Source organism: Falco peregrinus, chromosome 8 (genome assembly GCF_023634155.1).
Source record: "Falco peregrinus isolate bFalPer1 chromosome 8, bFalPer1.pri, whole genome shotgun sequence".
Classification (NCBI taxonomy): Eukaryota; Metazoa; Chordata; class Aves; order Falconiformes; family Falconidae; genus Falco; species Falco peregrinus.
Window position 1 is genome coordinate 49,909,167 of NC_073728.1, and position 23,873 is coordinate 49,933,039.

At 37.8% G+C, this 23,873-nt stretch overlaps 1 protein-coding gene across 5 annotated transcripts in view; it reads right to left on the reverse strand.

Moving 5' to 3' along the window:
* The window catches only part of TENM2 (teneurin transmembrane protein 2), a 698,308-nt gene that overhangs the window by 537,931 nt on the left and 136,504 nt on the right, over positions 1-23,873 (reverse strand). For all 5 annotated transcript variants that reach the window (XM_055812702.1, XM_055812701.1, XM_055812700.1 and 2 more), the window contains exon 3: positions 877-1,168. In XM_055812702.1, the coding sequence (XP_055668677.1) occupies positions 877-1,102 (226 nt within the window). In that variant the 5' untranslated portion in view covers positions 1,103-1,168. The remainder of the gene's footprint in view (positions 1-876; positions 1,169-23,873) is intronic.

Below are 23,873 nucleotides of genomic sequence, written 5' to 3' on the forward strand. Positions count from 1 at the left end.
TAAATACCCGAATGAGGGTAAAACTATGTGCGCGTATAGTGCAAAGGCATAATCACAGTTTTTTCAACTAAAACCATTTAGATTATTAATTCATTAATTCATTGAACGTAACAGGTATTTAAAGGGAGGAACATTTTATTAAAAAAACGATTACTGCACCCTGCTTACAAGTTCACACAGGCAGGTTATTTCAAATATTAGTTCTAGGATCTCAATGCTGTGATAACATATTATAACCAATTATAAAAGTAATTAGATGGGTTTCCTCCTTCCAGTTTTTATGAGGTAAAGGGTAAGCAGTAAGGGTAAACAAAGACAAAAATCAAGTCAGAGGAAACAGCGTGCCCATCCCCACATTATGATTACACAGCAGTTAAGAACAGCAAAGGAATTCCAAGGCACCTGATTAATAATTAATATATGTTGGCATAAGGGGTTTTACCATAACAGTGTTTTAGTTATCTTTTCAGTACAAGTACTCTGTTAAAGACAGACAAGTGTAGGTGAAAATGCCATTATTATTTGTAAAATTAACCTAGGAAATGAAATACAAGGTTAGCTTATTGGCCAGCCCTGAGATCCATGGCAGCCGACATCTGGTTAAGGGTCACTAGCATTTGTGTTTATCAGGTGTTTTGAACGGTGGATGCTGGTTTGCCTCATTTACAAGCAGTGGATTCTGATAGTATCAGAAATCTGAGAAGAGGAAGAACTTCCTAATTTAACACAAAACAGGTGAAGTAACCATAAAATGGCATCCATTTTCCTATAGTTCTTTCATTAAAACTCCTTGTAACACTGGTATACTTTAACAAGCCACAGAGTTTGTCTACCAAGGATTACTGTAAAATAAACCAGTTCTGACTTTAAACATACCTTGTCTTGGAAACTCATCTGACTCCCTGTGAACCAGGTCAGAAACTCGATTCCCGTAGTGCATCCTAGTGTCATGATCATACGCCTTCAGGGTCTCACTTGAGCTGTAAGACTTCTGAGTTGGTACTCTGCAGTCTTCACTGTCCAGTGAAGAACTTGTATAGCGACACTCCTTTCCGCACCGGCCCCTCGTCAGAGAACGGTGTCTTCTGTCTTTTATATCCATTATTCTGAGTCAGGTAGGATGTTTTCAGAAAAGCCTACTCTTATCTTTGGGGTCAGTCACTGTCACCTAAAAACAGGAAAGGATAACAAAAGATGAGCAATGCTGCTGCTCTATTTTGTTTTAGTCTACTTTTCCCAACTTATCCTTGAAGAACAATGCAGTGCAGATGAGAAAAAAGAGAAGACCCACACGATACATCATCAGAAATTGAAATAATTTACCTGAAAGAGCAGGGAGGGGGGGAAGAGAAAATCAAATGCTTTAAAAGAATTGAATTCTATCTAAATTATCATCTCATTGAAGAGTTTAAAAAATAATGATAAAACAAAAACACTGTTATCTTTTAATTTTTTGAATGAGCACTGATAACAATGTGGAACCGAAAGAATAATATTTGTTCCTGTTATACAACAGTACAAAGAAAAGCAGACTCAAACCAGCTTTAATTATTTCCGTTCTTCCTGCAGGAGGGCTTGCAATTAAGAATGAAGCATGCAGGAGAGTTGCATAGAGATTATTCCTATTCAGCGTTAATGCATTACAAAGGTGTACTTTATTCTTTAACGTGTTCAGAAGCAGCAGCAACTGATTTTATTACCCCTGGATAACATAATCCAAGGCCCTATTCTCAACAGAATGTTGGACCTGGTATCTCCAGAGGTCCTCTCCTTCCAGCCTCGACATTTCTGCATTTTTATGATTCTCTGAACACGCTTTGGGAATTGGATGCTCTGCGCACCACAGAACATGACTAAATGCTCTTCTTCACAGTCCCTCAAGATGACCGGTTTGTCCATCTCAGCAGTTGGAGGTCTTCAAAATTGTGTGAATATATTCTTGCTTACTGGACCAGAAAGAGGTAGATTCTAAGTCTACTTAATTAGAACACCCTTACTGTGGCATATATACTTTAATATATGCACAGTTATCATGCATAAACTGCAGAATGAAAGATACTGTAGAAAGCAAAAAATACACTAAGCACAAGCACCCTAACCACTGGGGTACTAATTATTTTGAGTCAGTATTTGTGTGTATGTCTTTCTCCCATGACATCCTATGCCCAGGTCTGTACTAGTCCTGAGAAATCCTTGTGACAAAACTTTTGCTGGAAATGAAATCTTTTCACACAAAAACCGTCCAGGTTTGCTAACAAGCAAAAACCGGAAAAAAAATATCTTTGCTTTTCTATACATGGCTAAGGACGTGAAGAAATGGTTTTGGCAAATTTAGCTGGGGCAGTTGAAGACCTTTTCTTTCCCACCATGCCCTCGCAGTTCAGGTGCCTACTCCAAAGCCCCCCCAGCAGAACGGGAGCGGATCCTGCACACCACCTACACCCAGTCCCAGGCCAGAGTCTTCATTTAAACCACCACAGCACTTGAGCAGTACAACTCCTCTGCCACCTCTGCCACCAAAGTAACAAACTCCAGCAAAAAATGATAAAAAACCCAGAGGGCAATCATCTTTTACTGTAGTTGTTTGCACCCATAGGAGAAGAGGTCATAATATTAGCGTTAGTATTGGCTAAATCATTGCTTTTTGGCTAGAATTAATTATGTCCCTAAGAGAGAATAGATGCACTTGGCCAGAGAAACTAGTGAATTTGAGAAAAGGTTTCTTGGCTTCATTTAGACTCTGACATTTAGACTTGTTGTGGGTTTTTTTGTTTGGTTTTGGGTTTTTTTTCTGTATTTTAAAGAAAGTTAGGTAACCAGAAGAAACAGCTGCTTTAAGCCACCCACAGGTACTCCACAATCTGTGAGCAATAAAAAGTGTAAACATGCCTACTTTTTTCTGCTTTTTTTTTTTTTTAACTATGATGGTACACTTCTGAGAGGGGAAAAAACCCTCACAAAACAGCACATGCAGAAAAAGCCTAAACAAAGGCAGAAGACATTCAGCACTTAAAACTGGGAGGGTTAGTTTTATACTTTTAGATTAAAGAGAAAGGAAGACTCAATACACACTCCTGTTTCTCAGCTCTCTGAACATCTAGTGGCTAAGCTGACTTCTCTGTATCTCAATTATTCAGTTCAAATTATTTGGTCGTGTAATATTTATTAAACTGTAAAGCATGTTAACTGTAAAGCAAGTTAACACTGGTGGAACAAACACTTGCTTGAAGTTTGAGAAGATACATGATCGTTTAGATTAACAATGCCTGGCTCTTTGATCCCAGTTCAATACTATCTCATCAAATTCAGATATCAATATATCACAATTATAAAACACAGAAACAGATGAATACAGTACAGTATTGAGCAAAATCTGCCAATTACCTGCTGGATGTCTTCACGCTACTGTTCAATACAAAAGCCTATTACTCCATATGAAGGTATTGTCTATCAGTTCAGAAAAAACAAACAGCCTTTTGTTTTCATGATTGCTAAACTTTAAGCTGTCTGGCCTGATTTCTATTGTTTCTGAAAGAACATTTAATTCCTTGTTACTGTAATTAAAAGAAGGATTTACTATGACTGAGATAAAACTTCTGAGTATTTCCATGACATTAGCTTATTAAAGCATCTTCTCAGGCAGACAAGATTTTTTGAAATTGTTTCCCCAATAAACATGCCTTTGTAGAGGTTTGTGCAATTACCCTACAAATACAAAAATAAAAGGAAATGGTAAGACAATGCTTTATTGTTGATAATGTGAAGTAATGTTCCTCGGTCACCCTCACATGCAGAATGCAACGCGCAACGTCTGTAGTGTCGTTACCATGACAAGCCCAACAGGTTAACACAAGAAAATACATGTAGAAATATGATAAGCATGTCCCAACAGCTTTACTTTGACCATTCTTAAGGAAAATTCTGTTACAAGAATCAGACATCATAGTAATTTGGTGAATAGCTTGGTCTTTATAACACTATGCCATACAATTTTTTTGGTACTTTACTACATTTTAAGAGGTGGTTAAAAATGTTATACATAACTTGGAAAAAATGGGGGGAGGGGGGCTGTTAATGACATGTTCATATCTATTAGAGTACTTTAACTTTTATTCCTTGTTTTTCCTATTACTTGATGACAAATCCCAAGCATCTGAGACTAAATACATCTACCTAAATGCAAAAAACCCCAAACTCATAGATTTCTTTCTCATTTTCATCTCTGCTTTGGGGATTTCTATGAATAGAAGTCAGGTAAAAAGCAGTTCCATAGCATCATCAACAAACCACTCTTAAAATTCAGACAATGGGATCACCATACAATGCTTAAAATACAACGACATGAAGTTGTAACACACTCCTAGAAACTTGTTTTTCATTTTCCTCATACTTCTCTTGAATAGATGAAATACTGTTTCAATTCAATGCTAACCACCTTCCCTGTGAGCCAGTCAAATCTTTATGTAATGTATTCCTGGGAAGGTAAAATGTGATAGCTTTGGTTAAGCAGGAATAACAGTAAGATTCAATTTGAGTTTAAAAATTCCTGATACTCTTTGACTTGCCTGTCTCAGGGGCACTCTAGGAATGGTTTATTTTGAGTAATTGACCTAAATAGTAACTGATTTAGTAATTCCTTTTGTTTCAAAGGATTGCACTGAGGCTGCTCATAGTGACCCACTTATACTACAGAGTCGTATAACCACTAACTGACTTCACTAATAGGACCCCCATCTAACTTTCTGAATAAGGTATTTACGGCTTGCAAAAGGGTTGGTCGAGTTTCAAAGGTACATAGTCTCAGCTGATCCAGATCTTCCACAGAGAGTAAATCTAAAGTAATAAACGGGACATGCTGCAATTGCTGCAGACATACAGACACATATTGTATGCGCCTCAAGTTACACATGCCTAATAAACCTTGGACGTGCTATTCACCCAATATAAGATTTCTTGTGTTCATGTGTAGAACTATTTACCAGGACATGACTACAGCAGTGGTATCAAGAGTGTATGTGGTAATGTGGGGTAGTCCAAGGGCATTAAACCACTGTGTCCTGGGGAGAGAGGGGAGAGGGAAAGGTGGGAGGGAGAGGAGCGAGCGAGAGATCTGAGGGCAGGGAGATAGAGAAGAAAAAACTGAGCATCTGAGAAGTGAAAGACAGGGTTTTGTTTAGGGTTTTTTAAAAAAATTGACCACTTATTTTTGCATTAGCAAAGTCAAATCAATAGGAGGCATGCAGGGAGTACTCAAAATGAATTTTAATGGCTTAGCGAAGCCTACGCTAAAATTCTTTTTAAATTTGAAGTTGATTCATACACTGATCTTACTTAAGTTATGTGCTTATTTCTTGCGTTTTCTAATGATCCCTTAGACTATTACAGCATACATCACCATTAGACCATTAGAACTGCCACTCACAACAGACAGAATGCAGTAATCACTTGGAAGTTCAAGAGGAAACAAAGCACTTCACATTTACTTTGTGCCCCTAAATAACCTAGCACAATAGATCAAAACATTACAATAGTGCACACAGTATAAGAAACAATCTTTTTTTTTTTTTTTCTTTTCTTTTTTTAAAAAAAAGTAGTAGTACACCATGTACCAATCTGTTCATTAACAAACAGGTCTCTTAAAAGCCTGTGCTCCCTTTCATCAACAACAATTGGAAATAAGCTTGTGATTTAGAGATTCAAATGCTGTTCATTATTTTATGCAAAGACTTTTTTTGAAATGAGAAAATTCAGTAATTCAGCTTTGGCACAGTACAAATTTTTTTGGAATAAATAAAAGAGTTATTTAACTGCTGTATTTTTTGCTGATTTTATTATTAGTAAAAAAGTACATTTCTACTTCTGGATCACCTCTGCCTTTTAAAAAAGGTGATAAATAAAATGCAGAATTTTAATGAAACACTACTGTAGCATATACACTTTGTTAAATGAAATAATGTTGATGACAAGTGTGCTGGTTTTGATTTGGGCAAAAAAATCGAAGTATATTTGGACAGTCCATGTGGTGTAACAATGTAACCTCATTTTCCACTGATAAGTCTTTCTTCATATTTTTCATATTCTATTTTTTTACCTCTCCAAATACTAGATTTTCCTTTTACTATTGTATTGAAAATTAGACTTATTTAGTATGACATGTGAAATAGCTATTTCAGAACAGTTTTGATGAATGATTCAGGTTTAAGTAATAGAAGACATAAGTGCTTATAGGCATTCTGTGTTGTGCTTTAGTGCAGACAAAACCACCTTTTTTCCTGTTTCTTTCTTTTTTTTTTTTTTTTTTTTTTTTTTTAGAAAACTGAAAGTATAGGAAATATCTTCAGACTAAGGGCAGTCAAAATTTTAAACACAACAACAAAATCAAACACTATGCCAAATATTTATATCATATATGTATTTTTATCTACTTAAATATACATAATTTTATTTCCAGACTATATTCTGAGATTTCTGTACTCCAGGAACTTCTTACAAATCCCAGAACTGTTTAAATCTATTATGAAAATAACATCCCATTAAGAAAATAACATGCCATCAAGAACTGCTGAAAAGCCCAGGAGCTACTAGACAGCTTTCTAACAGTCTTAGTCTCACATCATTCACTAACTGCTAAGGGATTAACCCCTTATTTTCCACTGAGTGTGGGGCAGTGAGGGTTGACATATGTAAGCACATCCTCTTATCTGTACCGAGAGGCTTCAGAAATGCATTGACACAGGGGATAAATGGGCAGTTGTTCTCTTAAAGGCACTTTATGTCAGTTGAAAAATCAAGTGACAAACTCAGATACAAATTTTTAAATATTACTGTGGCTTCTGGTTTATGAACCTCATGAGTCGGGGATCACCACAGATTCAGAAGCCGTACCAGTAAAATCCCCCTATTAACTAACCATCTGCCACCGTTAATGGTCTGAAGCAGAGCACGGCACCTATGAACCAACCAAGTCTTCATTTTCATTTTACCTCCTATGAACTATGTGCTTTTCCATCTTCTGACAACATGAGAAACAGCAAGCTTCACAAACACATTTGATAGATTCCAGAGCAGGAAGAAAAATACTGGCCTTTAAACTTTCATCACACAAACCTAATGTAGTACCTTGATTAGCCCATAGAGTATATTTACATGATTTTTCTTGAAAGGTTATTTTAAACTCATTAAAATACTATTTGCATCCTACATATTTCAGTAGCTGGTCATCAGAAGAGTACATCAACTATCATGTTGAATCCCATCCTAGATGTTACTCCAGCCACTAGAAGCAGATTGCAACACACTGACGAGGAAAGACATCCATGTTTTGTAAAAACATTTGACATAAGCAATGAAAAAAGTACACACACTTACAAATAAAAGTTTAACTCCTTTTTCAGAGAAGGGCTTATAAATCCACCCAAATTAGTACTAAGTACATCACTACTTCTATATAAATGAGGCTGAAATGACACCTAACTTTTCTTCCTAGATACACAGAGATAAAACAGTAGAGAGTTTGCAAATGTAAAGAAAAGTGACAGGATAAAAATATTTCTGTATCCTGGGGTTTCTCAGCCATGTGAAGTTTTCAAGGTTTTCCTCTTGGAAAGCAGTTTTCCTCTTTTTCTGAATGAGGCATTAATATCCCCCCCATTCCAAACACTGCCCAAATAATAATAATAATAATAATAATAATAATAATAATAATAATAATAATAATAATAGGGTTTTTTTTCTGGGAAAAATATATTTCCACTCCTAACTGAAAGCTATTTACAAATATTCAAGAGGTTTCAGGACAGCCATGAGAGAGAAAACTCTATTATCCTTTTTCTACAGAAGAAGTTAAACGCCAAAAGGCTGAGTGTCCCACCTGAGGTCATACAACAAGTTTGCTGCACACTAGGAACCCTGACTTCCAGTTCTTGGTTTCCTGCTCACAGTGTACTTGTTGTCTACATACTTCTATCATTCTATGTAGTCAGATAAAAAAAAAGAATCAAGTTCACCACAGAAAAATACAACAAGCCAACTTATCAATATAAATACTTAAAATTACTGTAGCTGAAAGGTTCAAAAAATGGATTTAAAGATCAAATATGAACTGGCCACTTCAAAAGACTAAGTTTGCTAAAAATAATTGCCTAAAAAACATTATTACTCTTCTACTGCATAGTAAGAACAAACAATACTATTATCTACTGCTAAAAAGCTGTTAATGAAGAAAGGTAGAATAATTTATCATCTCATAATTAACACAATGTGGTTAAGCATGCTTTAACGATTCTGTGTAATAGTTTCCTATCACTAGAGAATACTTTTGAATCAGGAAATAATTATCTAAATAATTTTGATTAAGTCTTTGATCAAACTGATCAACATTTATAGGAGTGAGATATAGCTAAATGCCCATGCAATGAATGACAACTTCTTTATTTAATTGTCTATTGGTGATGCTCTTTTTTCCTTCTATTCCTTAGGCTGAATGCTGTCTTTAATTAAGTTAATAGGATTTTTAACCTTACTAGCAATGGAGCCAAACATCAAGCTGGTTGGAGCACAAGTTGTGCTCCAGCCATTCCCCCTCCCTTTTGCTTTCACCAACACTGAGTAATTAGTTAATTTAATTTTTTACCAGCATTTTCCTGTGTTCCGTTCTTTTGTCAGGCTCCTCTGTCTTTCCTTTTTCTCATTTTTATTTATCCCTGTAATTTCAGTTAAGGATTTGAATGCTGTTTGTTTCCACAAGCCTTTCCCTTCACACCCAGGCTAATCCATCAGCTACCTCTGAGAACTCCTGGGCACTGTGCTTCCACATTAGACTCAAGGGTTTTGATTTTAAACACGACTGCTATGAAGCTGGAGAAATGTAGCTGACATGAAAGGACCTGGGCCCCCCACTGTAAGAATGACATTGAGGTGCTAGAGCACATCCAAAGAAGGGCAACGGAGCTGGGGAAGGGGCTGGAGCCCGTCTGATGAGGAAAAGCTAAAGGAACTGGGGTTCTTTAGTCTGGAGAAAAGGAGGCTCAGGGAGGACCTCATCGCTCTGTACAGCTACCTGTAAGTTGTAGACAGGTGGAGGTAGGTCTCTTCTTCTCCCAGGTAACAAGCAATAGGACAAGAGGAATGGCCTCAAGTTATGCCAGGAGAGGTTTAGATTGGATATTAGGAAAAATTTCTTCATGGAAAGGGTGGTCAAGCACCGGAACAGGCTGCCCTGGGATATGGTAGAATCACCATCCCTGGAGGTGTTAAAAAAGATGAGTAGATGTGGTGCTTAGAGACATGGTTTAGTGGTGGACTTTGCAGTGCTGGGTTAATGGTTGGACTTGATGTTCCTAAAGGTCTTTTCCAACCTAAATGATTCTATGATCCTATGACTTGTGCTTTTCTTGTACCCAAGCATAGCATGTCCGATGCCAAGAATTTTAAGACAGTTCCTTCCTAATTCTTCTCCACTGTATTGTTTTAAAACATTCTGTAATTCTACACGTGTTGGCCACCTTCATTCCTGCTGGCAAAAACAGAAGCTGTACCACTGGGTAAAAGATTAGCCAAAAGAAAACCGTCAGGAACACACCTTTCATTTCTTCTTTACTCTTAACAGATGAATACACTGTTAAGGGGGAACTTTTCCAGAATCTGAGATCAAGCAGATCTCCTGTGTACATCTCATCAGAGGATGCTACTGTAAGAAGATCATGTTGCTTAGGAGTTTTCTCAGAGATTTTCAAACCTCTACAAGACTATTCTCGGAACTCATCAAACATTATTAGTTTAGGAACTTTACGTACCATTTCAGTTGAGAACACCACGTGCTTTTGAGTCTAAATATACATAATTCTCTCACTCTGTCCAAGAAACACTCCTTTCTTTAAAGCTTCCATGGAACATCTCCTACCTCAAATTGATACTAAAAATTTTCCTATGTTTATTAACAAGATGCTTTAATATGTTTCTCCTTGCTAGCATTGTCAACCTACCAAAATATTCTCTGAAGAAGGCTTTGCTAGAGACTATTTTTAAGTCTGTATAAACTCATCATCATAAGAAAACGCAACAATATTTTAAAATGCCTAGTAGTATTTAGTAGAATTTCAGTTCTACTCAATTCAATCCAGACAGCTGTTCCCAACTACACAAATAAATAACCCACTCACCTAGGCTCTGATACTGCCCTCTATTCAGGGCGGGGGTGGCAAGGTGGGGAAGAGCCCTTTTGTTTGTGTATAATTATTAGCCTTACTCCTTGGGAGTTCTCTGCCTTTGTAAACGCACAGATTTTATCAGAAACAACAACTTCCTAAAATGATCCTTTGTTTTATAGGTTCAAGGTAAGCTAACAAAAAGTTAAAGGGAAAAAACAAATATGAATGGAAGACAATGGAACATCATGTAAAGGGGCACAGAATGAATGACATTCTATCCCAACAGCTTCCACAAAAGTATTTTCTGAAACATTTGAAATTCTAGATTGTCTCAGATGGCAATGAAATTCTGCATAATGAAGTAAGAAGGCTGCACAATTCTCAGCTAACTACATCTCGACTGCTGTTCCATCTTTCAATAAAGGAAAATTAAATGCTTTATAAAAATCGAATAAACCTCACAGCAATGGATAAAATGAATGCAACCATTATATGAAATGACCAACTGTAACTCAAAATCTCTGGAGTGAACTTCCAGCGTCCATACAGCAAGGGGTTGGCAGGGAATGAACTGAGGTCCTGTCACCCTGAAAGATGGTTTACCCAAAACTGCAGTGCAAGGTTTGCTTGCATATTATCATAGCAGAAGAGGACAGAAAGGGTTATCTTGACTAATGGAAATCCTTTTAATAAGTTAAAAAACCAAACCAAACCAATAAACAACTTCTAGGAAATCAACTGGTCCAAGACCACAAGAAGCCACAAATATCTCATAATACCAGTCACTGTGCAGACATTACTCCATCCTCTGTTCCATCTCCAAATCACAAAGAAAAAGGCCACATCTCTCTGGAGGAAAGCCACTCTACAGAAAAGGGCACATGCTTCAAGACATGTTAGCTACCTAGTCATTTAGCAGTGTACATGTAACCAACATATGTGCTTACGCTGCAACTTCCTTCTGCAGACTTGAATATCCTTCCTTGGATAGGACTGTTATTTGGCTTACTATCCTCTATCTGCAGGTGTCTCCACAGCAAGCTTGGCATTTGCTGGTGGATAAGAGGTTTCCTCTGTGTCACTTTGTCAACAGTCACTGTTCATGTGGCTGAGTCGTCAGAAGCCAGCCCCTCCTGGCTCCTCAGCTGCCACAGTTCTCAGCCCCGTGTATGATCTCCATCCAACCACCTAGTGGGAAGTGCCTGAAAGCACCTGGGGACAGCAAGGTCCTAAGCTGTACCAGCACAGAACACGGGAGCTCCCACGGGGATATTCTCAGATAAGCTACCGCATGGGACATGCAAACAACCATCTCCTATTCACCCCGCGTGGCTGAGTTTTAGAAAGCGAGATCAGTCACGAGAAAGTAATCACTTTAAAAACACTCTTAAAACTGCAACGGATCTTTACGAAATCCATTTTGTCCATTCTTTCCATTGCCATTTTACAGAAAGAACAATAACAAAGCTGCAATGTCCAATTTCTTCTTGAGACTAAGCTCACTGCATTAAAGCCAGCACCCACAATTTTGCCATCTGGTGCCTAGATTGCCACCTATCCAGAGCAGAGCCATCTACATTCTTCAACTGCCATAATCAAACTTTCCAGGCAAAACCACCAGCATTTTATGACAAGGATACAGATCAAACCTAAGGGAAGCTGGCAAGAAAGATTTAAAGCAAATTTAAACTAAATGTTTCATCTATGACATTTGGCTGTAGCACTGATTCTTGCAAAATAAAATTTGCAAATTCAGTGAAGATGCTTGTTTAAACCAAGTAGCTATTTTATCTGTACAGCTATACGGACATCCTGTTCTACATCCACAGTACACAGAATTAAAAATATTTAAAAATTTCTATTAAAATTACTTATTCTCTAAAAATAGTGGAATTGATAAATTTATAGTTTCGTTTTTCAAAACAGAAAAGTAACTAGAGGTCCAAAACTTAGTTTTTTCTTCCAAGGATTAATATATGTACAGAGTAGATGTTCTCTATTATGTACAGAGAACAAAAATAAATAATGCAATTTAACAAAAATTACATTGTGAAACTAGAATTCTGTCGTCATACCCAACTTTTTAAAGGTTAAACACAAGCCTTAAAATGCTTTCTTTTTTCTAATGCTGTATTATCTACCCATGTAAATTATTTCTTTATATCATTATTTTTAACAGTACTTTACAGATGCCAACAATACTGCATCGAGTTCTGCCCCAACAAAACAAGAAAGATGTTCATGCACTGGAGCAAGCCCAGGGAAAGACACCAGTGTCTCAATGGACTGGAGCATGCAATCCGCGTGGAGAAATGAAGGATCTGGGCTTGTTTGGCTAACTGGGACCTAGGAGGGACCTTCCTATTCCTCAGAAGCTATGAAGAAGAGGGAGCCAGGGTCTTTAGTGAGTGGAACCAAAGGGCAAGTGAGAAACCATGGGCACAAAGTGAAGTACAGGAAGTTCCGATCAGACATGAGGCGGGTAAAAACCACTATGGGGACAAATACGCACTGGGAGAGGTTGCTACAGAGACTGTGGAGTTCTGCGTGCTTTGAAGCCAGCCTCACAAAGCCCTTAGCAACCTGGTCTCAGTTCAGCATTGAAGCCTGGCTCAGCTGAGCTCCCGAGGCCCTGTCCAGCCTTGATGGCCTGTGAGTCTATGGCATTTTTGATTTAGGAAAAGTTCCATAGTCATTAAAAGAAAAACCAACACACATGTATATTTATTTAGGAAACAAGGCTGTAAAGTGAATACATGATAAAAGCTTTGTAAGCTGAGCACACAGGCTTAAGAAGTCAGAACTTTTTAAAGCTGAAAATGCATCTGAGCTTGCAGGTTTAAACCTGAGTTCAAAGTTTCAGCAGCACAATAAGGCAGATGCTACATTATGTCTGCACATGTGCGGCCTGCAGAGGTCCGGCAAACATCGCAGCAGTGGGGTCCTTGCGCAGTCATGCTGGTGACAGAACAAAAGGCAGTCACAGGGAAATGGTATGCTGGAGAAAGTAGAGTGGGCTTTGTCGCTTCTTCAGTTTCACAATACAGACCATCTGAAGGAACAGAAAATGCCCAAAATGCAGTTCTAGAGTGAAAAAAAAATCTACAGGAATTAAACATACAGTTTAACAAAAGTAACAAACACACGCTCTATCATAAATACAAGACACTTGAAGAGGATCAGGTTAGAAATCACTTAAGCAAGCCTGACACCCACAAATCCATGGACCTCAATGGGATGCACCTCTAAGTGCTGAGGGAGCTGGCAGGCGTTATTGCTAAGCCACTCTCCATCCTCTTTGAAAGGTCATGAAGAACAGAAGAGGTGCCTGAGGACTAGAGGAAAACCAGTGTCACTCCAGTCTTCAAAAAGGGCAAGAAGGACCCAGGAAACTACAAGCCAGTCAGCCTCATCTCCATCCCTGGCAACGTGATGGAACAACTCATCCTGGAGTTCATCTCAAAACATGCGGAGGAAAAGAAGGTTATCGGGACCAGTCAACATGGATTCACCAAGGGAAAATCATGCCTGACCAATCTGATAGCCTTCCACGATGGAATGCCTGGCTGGGTAGACGAAGGGAGAGCAGCGGATGTTGTCTACCTTGACCTCAGCCAGGCTTTTGACACTCTCCCATAACAGCCTCATACATGGCAGTGTGGGTTAGATGAGCAGACAGTGAAGTGGGCTGAGAACTGGCCAAATGGCAGAGCTCAGAGGGTTGTGACCAATGGCGCAGACTTGAGCCGGAGGCCTGTAGCTCATGGTGTTCCCCTGGGGTCAGTGCTGGGTCCAGTCCTCTTCATTCATCAATGACCTGGATGGAGGGACGGAGTATCCCTTCAACAAGTTTGTGGCTGATACAGACTGGGAGGAGCGGCTGATACCCCAGGAGGCTGCGCTGCCATTCAGCGAGACCTGGGCAGGCTGGGGAGCTGGGTGGAGAAGGACCTAATGATGTTCAATAAGGGCAGGTGTAGGGTCCTGCACCCAGGGAGGAACAGCCCCAGGCACCAGCACAGGCTGGTGACCTGCTGGGAGACAGCTCTGTGGAGAAAGACCTGGGACATCTGGTGGGCAGCCAAGTTGTCCGTGGGCCAGCAGTGTACCCGGGTGGCCAAGGCCAGTGGTGTCTTGGGGGGCATTAGGAGCAGCGAGGCCAGCAGGGGCAGGGAGGTGATCCTCCCCCTCTGCTCTGCCCTGGTGAGGCTGCATCTGGAGTGCTGTGTCCAGTTCTGCGCTCCCAGTTCCAGAGAGACAGAGAACTGCTGGAGAGTGTCCAGTGGAGGCTACAAAGATAGACAGGGGACTGGAGCATCTCCCTTATGAGGAAAGGCTGACACAGCTGCGCCTGTTTAGCCTGGAGAAGACCAAGAGGGGATCTTATCAGTGCCTACAAATACCTAAGGGGCAAGTGCCAAGAGGATGGGGCCAGGCTCTGTTCAGTGGTGTCCAGCGACAGGACAAGAAGCAATGGGCACAAACCGCAACATGGGAAGCTCCTTCTAAATATGAGGAAAACTTTCTTACTCTGAGGGTGGTGGAGCACGGGAACAGGCTGCCCAGAGGGTCTGTGGGGTCTCCTTCTCTGGAGACATTCAAAACCCACCTGGACACTACTCTGTGCAGCCTGCCCTAGGTGACCCTGCTTGGGCAGGGGGTTGGACTGGATGATCTCCAGAGGATCCTTCCAACCCTGACCAGTCTGTGATTGCGTGACACTACGGCAAGCTCATGTGTTTCCAAACATGTCATTTTGAATTTTGATGTGGTCCTTTAAAAATATGAAAATAAACCCAAAAGAAAACAACTCTGCCATATGTTATAATGGCACCACCATAACGCTAAAGAAAACAACGTATGAGAAGGAACTGTAACCCTAACACCTAAGAGTCCAACTGTCTACCAGTCACAGCCACATATCCATGTAATCTAAATCAATGCAGACATATTCTTTTTCCACTGAGGATTTTGTCGGTTTGGCAGCCCAGCAAGCAATGGATTACATCTGTGCCTATCCTATAGATATGTGGCCAATGACCAACTTAAGCTGTGTGTAGTCAGACACATTTTTTCTGCCTGAAAATCTATAGATTGTCATAAAACAAACAAAAAAAAAAATCAAAAGCTGAAGTTGTTATAGTAATTTACCTACCAAATCCTTCAATTTCTATTTCCACTGCAGAATACAGCACAGATAGTAGGTATGAACCCATGACCCCACAGAAGTTAATGGTGGTTTCTCTTCCTGTAAAATCCCATCTGCCAAACTGCAAAAGGCTTGTTAATTTTAGCCAATATACTGGGGGGTGGGCTACTGTATTTAATTCAAAGCAGGGGTCATCCTCTGGGCGTGGAGAACACAAGCTACTCTGTCTGAGTATACAGACAGAATGGTCATAACTGCATTACTGGGATTAATACAGGAAAGGTTTGGTGCCCCAGGACCACCTAGCTGTCCTGGTGAATCAGAAAGGAGTTCATCCATTGCTACTAGAGGTATTTTTTAGTTACTGTCAAAGGAAAAACTGATGTCCTCTGAGTAGATCAGAAAACCAACTGAAATTTTCTGGGGTTTTTTGTTCATTTTATTTTCCAGGTTTTACGCACCGCACAGCCTTATTCTTGAGGAAATCCAACATGCAATTGATGTCTGGAGAGAGCATCACCCTATGGTAACTGCATCAAAGAGTTGTGAGTGCTTAGTGTAAAAAGCAAGCAAACTGACTAAATACTCAACCTTTTTCCCTAGCATCTTAACTTTCCTATAAGTTCTTCAAAGAGTTGCAGACCATCTGTGGAGGATTAGGGACAATTTCTGCTAGCAGAAATTGTGAAGGAAGAAATACTTATTACATGAATTAGTGGTGGTAGTTCTTCAGATGTGCAGAGTCAATAAAGTGTCCTAATTAACCCTCTCTTTTGTAACCTGCCTTTTTTGCAGCTATGCCTGAGACGAGTAGCCATTAATGTTGACAGATCCAGAATTTCAAGCTATGTATTTCTATGTTCATGAAACTTGATCACCCAGACACACACCTCTGGCTTAAAAGTAGTCACACATTCACCTTAATGCCCTGGACAACTACTGTAGGTAACATGCTACTACATCTTTCACAAATTATTTTACTAATGCTCTACCCTTCAAAGCATTTTTCCTATTCACAAATCAAAGCACTGCAATCCCATATTTTCATAAATAAAGTTACTGAGGCAGAGAAGAGCAAAGTCACAGAGCATCCCTGCTATTTAAAGCCTCCCTTAGCTTAGTAGGTTGTTCTGCCTTACAGGCAGTGAGAAAAACTGTCTCCTATCTCTGTACCTCTCAGAGCAGGAAGGAAACTGGAAACAAACACTATACATGCTTTATTACCCTGAACTGAAATCAATAAACTATGAACAGTTTTAACCTAATTTACTAGGAAATGGAATTAGAAAGATACCTGACAAAGCTTTTCATATATATTAAAAGCCCTCAGATCGTAAATTTAGGTCAATACCGAGACACACAATGATCTACAGGTAAAATGATCCATATACCGTTACCAATTTACTCAGTTGTCCAAGTTACGTCAGTAATTTCTAATTTGCATGAGATCTTTTACAAATTATTAAAATAAAAAAGGCAAAAAGTAACGCAGAGAAGAAATCTCTTTCTTGACGTCGTTTTCAGTGGTATGCGTATGTTCCTCTTCAAAAGCAAATTCTGCACAAACAGTGGTTAAGACTGTATATGTTTGAGTATTTTGTACGTGGCATAGCTGAAGCCACTTAAAAGTGGTGTCTCTTACAGCACTACCGTAAAGATTTCATGCAAGGCAGAAACTCTTGAAGGACCCTGGACTACTCCAGTTCTGTCTTCCCAGTAACACAGAATAACAGTTGACATGGGAGACCGTACCTGGACATAGCGCATTAGGCAGCAATAATACCTCCTTTATTAGTAATTCATACTGACTTCATTCTAGAAAAAGCTGCTCCCTGAACCATACAGCCAACTTTCTATGGACAAGAGTTTTGTGCTTATACAAGCAGCTAGAATTTAAACCAGAAAAAGAAAACAAGTATTTGTTCAATCATATGCAATTAGTCTAAAAACCAAACTGAGAATCTGTGAATAAACCACTATACTGGTTTCAATTCCAACACTACTAAAGATATCATAATTTTTTTTTTTTTTTTTTTAATTATTTCTGCTACCATAAGGGCAAGGTGCTTCCTTTTAGATCACTCTGTTTCATTCCCATTTCCTAAAAGGCAAGCTAAAAGAACGACAACCACCAGACAGAGCAAGCACATTAAGAGTTAACAACTGACAGCAGAAGCAACAGAAATCAAGCTTCAGCAATTTAACAAGACTATCCCGCTCCACAATTTTGATTGAAAATTAAGCGTTAGTCAAGGTCTGATATACATACACAATTTACATATTTCCTTGCTTGAATTTTTACATAGGGTATTCCTCCAAATAAATAAAAACGCTATTTATTTACTTTGGCTAAAAGTCCCATTCCTCATTCTCATAAAAAACATTATCAAGGACAAAACAATTTGCATGACCCATTGCTCCTTCAAAACCTTTAAAAAAAAAAATTTAAAAAAAATCCAGTTTCATTTTTAAGCTTCAGGTCAACTTTCAACTTTTTTTTTTTTTTTTTTTAAAGTAGCAAAATAGCACGGTTACACACTAAAAAAATTAAATGCAAAGAAGAACGCAAGAAAAAGAAATACAATTCCTTAAGAGCAGCTTGCAGATCAGGTTTATCTACTTGCAGTTTAGAATTGGTGGTTACATTTATGTGTTACAAGGTCTGCAGAGGAGACATTCTACAACACAGAAATCTCAATGCCCAAGACTTCAGGCAGCTCCCCAAATGAAAGACCTGTAGTGACCTAAATTGTAATTGAATTTATGTTGGTAGAATAACCTTTATTCAAAAATAGTAGTTCTTAAGTATTGAATAAAACTAGCTATCCCATTTCCTATAAATATCTTCAAGGAAATCTATATACTCACAGAGTATCTTGATGGAATCCTCAGTCTTCCAGTTGGATTGGCTTAAGTTTAGTCTTCCAGTTGGATTGGCTTAAGTTTTCAGAAATAATATTATTTCTGAGAAATTCTAGCCTGAACAAGCAAACTTTCCCCTCTATTTTGCAGAGGTGAAAAATGTTAGGTACCTGCCTTTCTTTAAGTCCTTTAGCCACTGGAAATGTTTTTATATTCAGGTTTAAAAACTTTCATGAAGCAACTGGAATACTTTCCAATAATCAAGACTACAGAATTAGGAAATGTCCCATCTAGAAATTGAGTTTTGAGCGATCAAAATGAAATACAAATTGGTCCATAGTTCCATGACTCCATTTAGACTGCACTAATATTAGTTCTGATACTGTGCAAGTACATCACCAGACAGATGGTCAGATCAGTGCTTCAAATGGGCATGATGTAAAAACCGTAATTCAACATGAAATTGTGACATATCAGTTAATTAGATTTTTTTAAAATGAAGAATAAGAATGCTTTTAAAAGTTATTTCTTTATATAGAGATTCATCCATACTTCCTAAGAATTCCAGAAATCAGATAAGTCTAAGGATAAGTCTACTTATCTATGTAGAACCCGGATAATCCTCACTTTTATTAAGTAATTATAGCAGGACCAGAAGCATGTTTCTGTATCATTCCCAGAAAGAACTTAACTATGGAAAAACAAGCTGTCATATCATGAAAAGCACCCATAATTTCTACAAAACAAACACACCGTAGATTACAAATGCTGTGTTCAAGCCCCACATTTAAACCAAACCTCTCTGACTCACATTAGAGCGTAATATAAGTAGTATAAGTGTAATACGAGTAATATAGGACAGACCGCCAGCAATGGAAAAGTATTTGGGGCAGCAGCTCTAGATCAGTGTGTGACAAAAATCAAACCAAGCAACACTAAAAGTGCCCAAAAGAGACTCAATGGACAGCTAGCTACAAAACTTGTAGTGCAGCAGGTAAAACTAAAAGATTTTTTAAAAGAAAAGAAATAAAAGGAAATCAATAGAGGTCAGGGTATGGTACACACATTTCACAGCACTATACTGACAATACTGTAAGATTTTCTTTTTTTCCATTTATAATCAGAACTTCCATTAATGTTCCTTGAGTTTCAGCTACTTGATTTTGACCCATTTTTGTCTCTCAGTTTTTATAAGCTTCTTAATTTTCACTGTTCCCCAAACCCATCTGCATTTCTGGAAATCCTACTCCTTCATTTCTCTTGGTTTCACAAATTCTAGGTGGAGTTGCATTTGAAACAATCTGCAATTCTCTTTATATATGAATGCAGCATGGGGCAGCAGCACAGATTTTCAAAATTCAGCTATTCCTCATGTGCATTTCCAAAATTACTGAAAATTAATGAGTTTCTACTGTGTATATTTATATGCAACTCTTTGAAGTAATCCTTACTAGCCAGTAAAAGTCACTTGGAGAAATGGGTTGATAAAAGAAAAATAAGTAATACACCATTCCCCTATCTGCAGTACCATTCAATAATTATTGCAGCAGTTGTCCTGGATCCAATATGCACTAATAGACCAAACTCTATATCTGACAAGTAATGCTGACCAAAATTATGAATTTTTAAGTATGCTGAACATGCCTTAAAAAGCGAAGTCTAAAGACTTTTCCTCCCCGGAAGGTAAGCTTTTTTCTAACAAGAAATTCCCTTTTGTCCCAAAATAAATAAGATTTCACGCCCAATTGAGTTTATCTGCCTCAAACCAATAAAAGCATTAAAATCAATCTTTAAAAAAGTATAGTTAACCGATCTGATTATTACTGCAATTCTTGTAGGAACACAGATGTGTCAAATATGAAATTTAGTGGCTGAAAGGTACTTTGGAAAGTTTTTAGGTAATACTAGAATGCTTTCAAAATATGTGCAGTCACTTACAGAAAGTATTCAGGTGCTTTACCCAGTTTGAAAAGGAGTGCTTTTTCATGGCATTAGTTTTATAATGAGTCTTTTCAGGCAAATTTCTAAGAACGTATGGTTCACATACTTCAAACTGAATTCACTTATAATTCAGTATTTGACAGTGCTAACATGTAACTCTTTCTAAAGAGTCTACAAAGGAAATTATTTCTTTTCTTACTCAACAAACATTTAACTAAAATTATGTTTTGCTTTGTTTTCACACTGAGGATTGAATTTGACACTGTAACGGAGAAAAGCAGCCTGTGTTTAATGTGTTAATGTGATTTTAATCACTGTAGCCACAATTCTTCCTTGTTTTGTACTAGAAAGAATTTAATAAACCCTAAGTTTTGGAATATAGCACTAATGCTGATAGAAGAGGCTTTCTTCCAACAAATTCTGTTTCATCATTCGAGCAGTTCAAAGAATTACTGACAGGTGAGTTAATGCTCACAGTTTGCAGGTTTGAATCCAAATACGGACACAACTGCATGTTTCCAAATAATTACAAAACCATAGGCATAGGTATTTTAAGCTATAAGTAACATTAATGAGAAGGTTAAAGTTACTGTTTCCTTTTCAAGTGCTATAAATCTTATATTTTTCTTATAACAGATACCAAAAGCTACTTTCTGTTTAATAGTGCAAGGTTAATAAACACTTTTCAAATAATGTCATAATCTACTGTGTAGATCTTCAGAGCCAGTTTTATCTTCTTCACACAAAGATAATGATGATTATCAGCTCTACAGCTCCTATAAATCACTTCACCTCCACTGAGTTGATGGAGATATGTTGATTTGCATCAGCTGAGAATTCTGCCAGTTTCTGCCCCCAAGCAGGGTTAGCACCATCACTTTGAAAGCTCTTTTCCGGTGAAAACACAAAGTTATATACCAGTAAAAGTTTTGGTTGCCAAAAATACATTTGCATTAAAATTTAAATACACCATTTGGAATTTCAGTCAGGGCATCATAGTACAGTTACACATCAGCTGATTCTAAATGTCTGAGCAACAGTGAACAATAAAATCTCAGTACCACTGGACATATATGCCATGCTCACATTGTATCTGCAAACTCGAGTGTATGCACATTTGAAAATCTAAAATGTGGAGAGTTGTGAACTGTTCCATTGCCTTACATAATAATCTAAGAAAACTTAAACTCAGGGAAGAGATTGGTAACACATCCTAGTCCACAGTTCTGTATAAGACCCTGCCATTTCTTAAACTTCAAATATATTTAAACTACAGCAAAACGATCTGGTTGTCCTATCATCAGCAATGGAAAGTTTGCCAAATTATCTCTCTACAGGACACTGCTAGAGCACAGCCAACTGAAATTTAAAATTAAGGCAGCTGGCAATTCTACCAAGATCTGAAACCTGCAGATCCCACGCACGGGGCCTCCTCCCCTTCTCCCCTCTACTTTCTGCTTCTCAGTAAGTCCCAGTGGAGGACAGAAGTGTTTCTGACAGGTCCATCTCACCTGGCATTCTGTTTGCAGCAGTGGCAGTAAGTAGAAATCCAGGAAAAAGGAAGAAGAGAAGATGTAGGTCTGATACGTCCAAACTCAGAGCCTTTTTAGCTCAGGATTTACTCAAACTGATGTGAGGTAACTCAAGCTGAAAGTACTTTTCAGTCTTTTCTGGAGCCTACATCAATTTTTTTTTGCAGCCACACTATGTATTGGCATGGAGGCTCACAGCCCAGGCTGCCTGCTGTATGAAGTACCACTTCCATTTGCTCATTTTAACTTCAACTAGAACCCATACTTGGTCATGTGGGGACTGAACATGCCTGAAATGGACTTAATTTTCTTAATAGTCTCCAAAAAGAAAATAAAATTGGAAAGTCTGCCATAATGGGGGTTTGGGCAAGATAACCTCCAGGGATCCCTTCCAACCTTAACTGTTCTGTGATTCTGTGTTTTTTTAATCTCTAAAATCTTATGTTCTTTTAAAAGACCATTATGAAGAATTGCCAGCAATTCCCTGTGTACATAGATGATGAAGAGGAAATGCAAAATGAGATGCAAGATTTGGACTCAGAACCTGTAATGCTTCATTACAAAACTTGAAATTAGTTGCTTTAAAGTACTTCCAAGGGCACAAGGACCGACCGACACAGAGGCAACTTGGTGAATATTCACCTGCAAGCTTTAGCTTAGTTTTCTTTAGAATCCAAAGGTTTTGCTCGTTTTCCCTTACACATGACATACACAAATACTCAAATGCAGAACACTTTTCATTATGGAACATAAGAAGATGGGAGAATAAATTCTGCAGACAGGGCGCATGGAAAAGAAAATGACGTAGTAATTTATATGGACTAATCAAATATATCTTGTTCACTTCTGTAACTATGCATTTCATGCATTTGGATATTTATTTCTACAAGCAAATATTTCATGTAGTTTTACTAAAAACCCTACAACTTTTTTATCACTTGATGGATTTTTAATCTGAATATATAGATAATATTCTCTTCAGATTATTTTCAGAATCTATGGGAGGCTTTAAAACCTCCCAAGGCAATTATAGCAGAGGAGTTTTTCAGATTTACACCTGACTGAGAGGGAAAGGTCTGTGTACATCAAATATTAAAAACAAACTCGCTATAAATAACCTCTAACTGAAGCACAGCCCCAATGACAACTAACATTTTTTTTCCTCTTTCTCTCATTTTTGCCCCTTGACATAACAGTGTGAAAACAGTAAAAGAAAAGATGGAATACGTATCTATAGAATGACCTAAAATTTTCCAGTTCTCGTGATGTTACCAGTGAAGGAAAGGTACAGGTGCATATATGGTCATTACCTTCACATTCCACTTTCTTTATTGCATAAACAAATGAAATTGACTAGAAAACAGGGCACAGTGTTAACTACAATATAGTCCTGCTATATAATTTGTACTAAGATATTTGATTTTTAATACTACTAAAAAGAAGACTATTTCATATCTCTCCTAAAATATTTGTAAATTATATCACAGATTAAGAGCTGTCCCTAACTATATGAGCACCACTTGATATTTGCTTTATTTTAATAGACATTCTCTTGATTAGCTGCGCTTGAATATGTTATAAAGAATAAAAGGAAAGACTATTTAGCAGTATTTTTAAAACCCTGAATAATTTCCATAATTTGTGACAGTCGGCAGTTTTTGATAGTATCTCACATTGATTTTTATGTTTCAAGATGACAATCATTACACTATTATCTGCAGTTTGAGCAGTAGAACCTAACCTCCTAAATAGGATGAAAAACTCTTCCAGTTACAACCCTAGTTAAGTCACAACAAGTCAATAATTTTAATAAGAATTAATTTAACAAACTCTACAAGGTTGTATTGGAAGTTATTCTGGCATGTCTATTGATTAACACTTGGTATTACATCCTATAAAGGACTAATTAAACACAACATCAATCTAAATGTGATATTTTGGTATTTCTTTGATTATTTTTTTTTTTACATATTATAAAGCGAAATAAAATAGAGCAAAGCACTAAAAGATAATTAAGTTAAAGTAGCTTTTTGATTGGTATGTTAACATCACACTACACTTGAGAGTAACACTATGGAAGACTTCACACTGTGCTATACTAAAAGGATATTTAACTAAGAAAGCTGGTACTGTCTTCAATGTCAGCATGAAATACCTCAAAAAATCTCACACATTTCCATATATAAAATATCTAGTTGCTTCCACACACCGAATCAGTCATGTCTTGATTACTGTGACCCT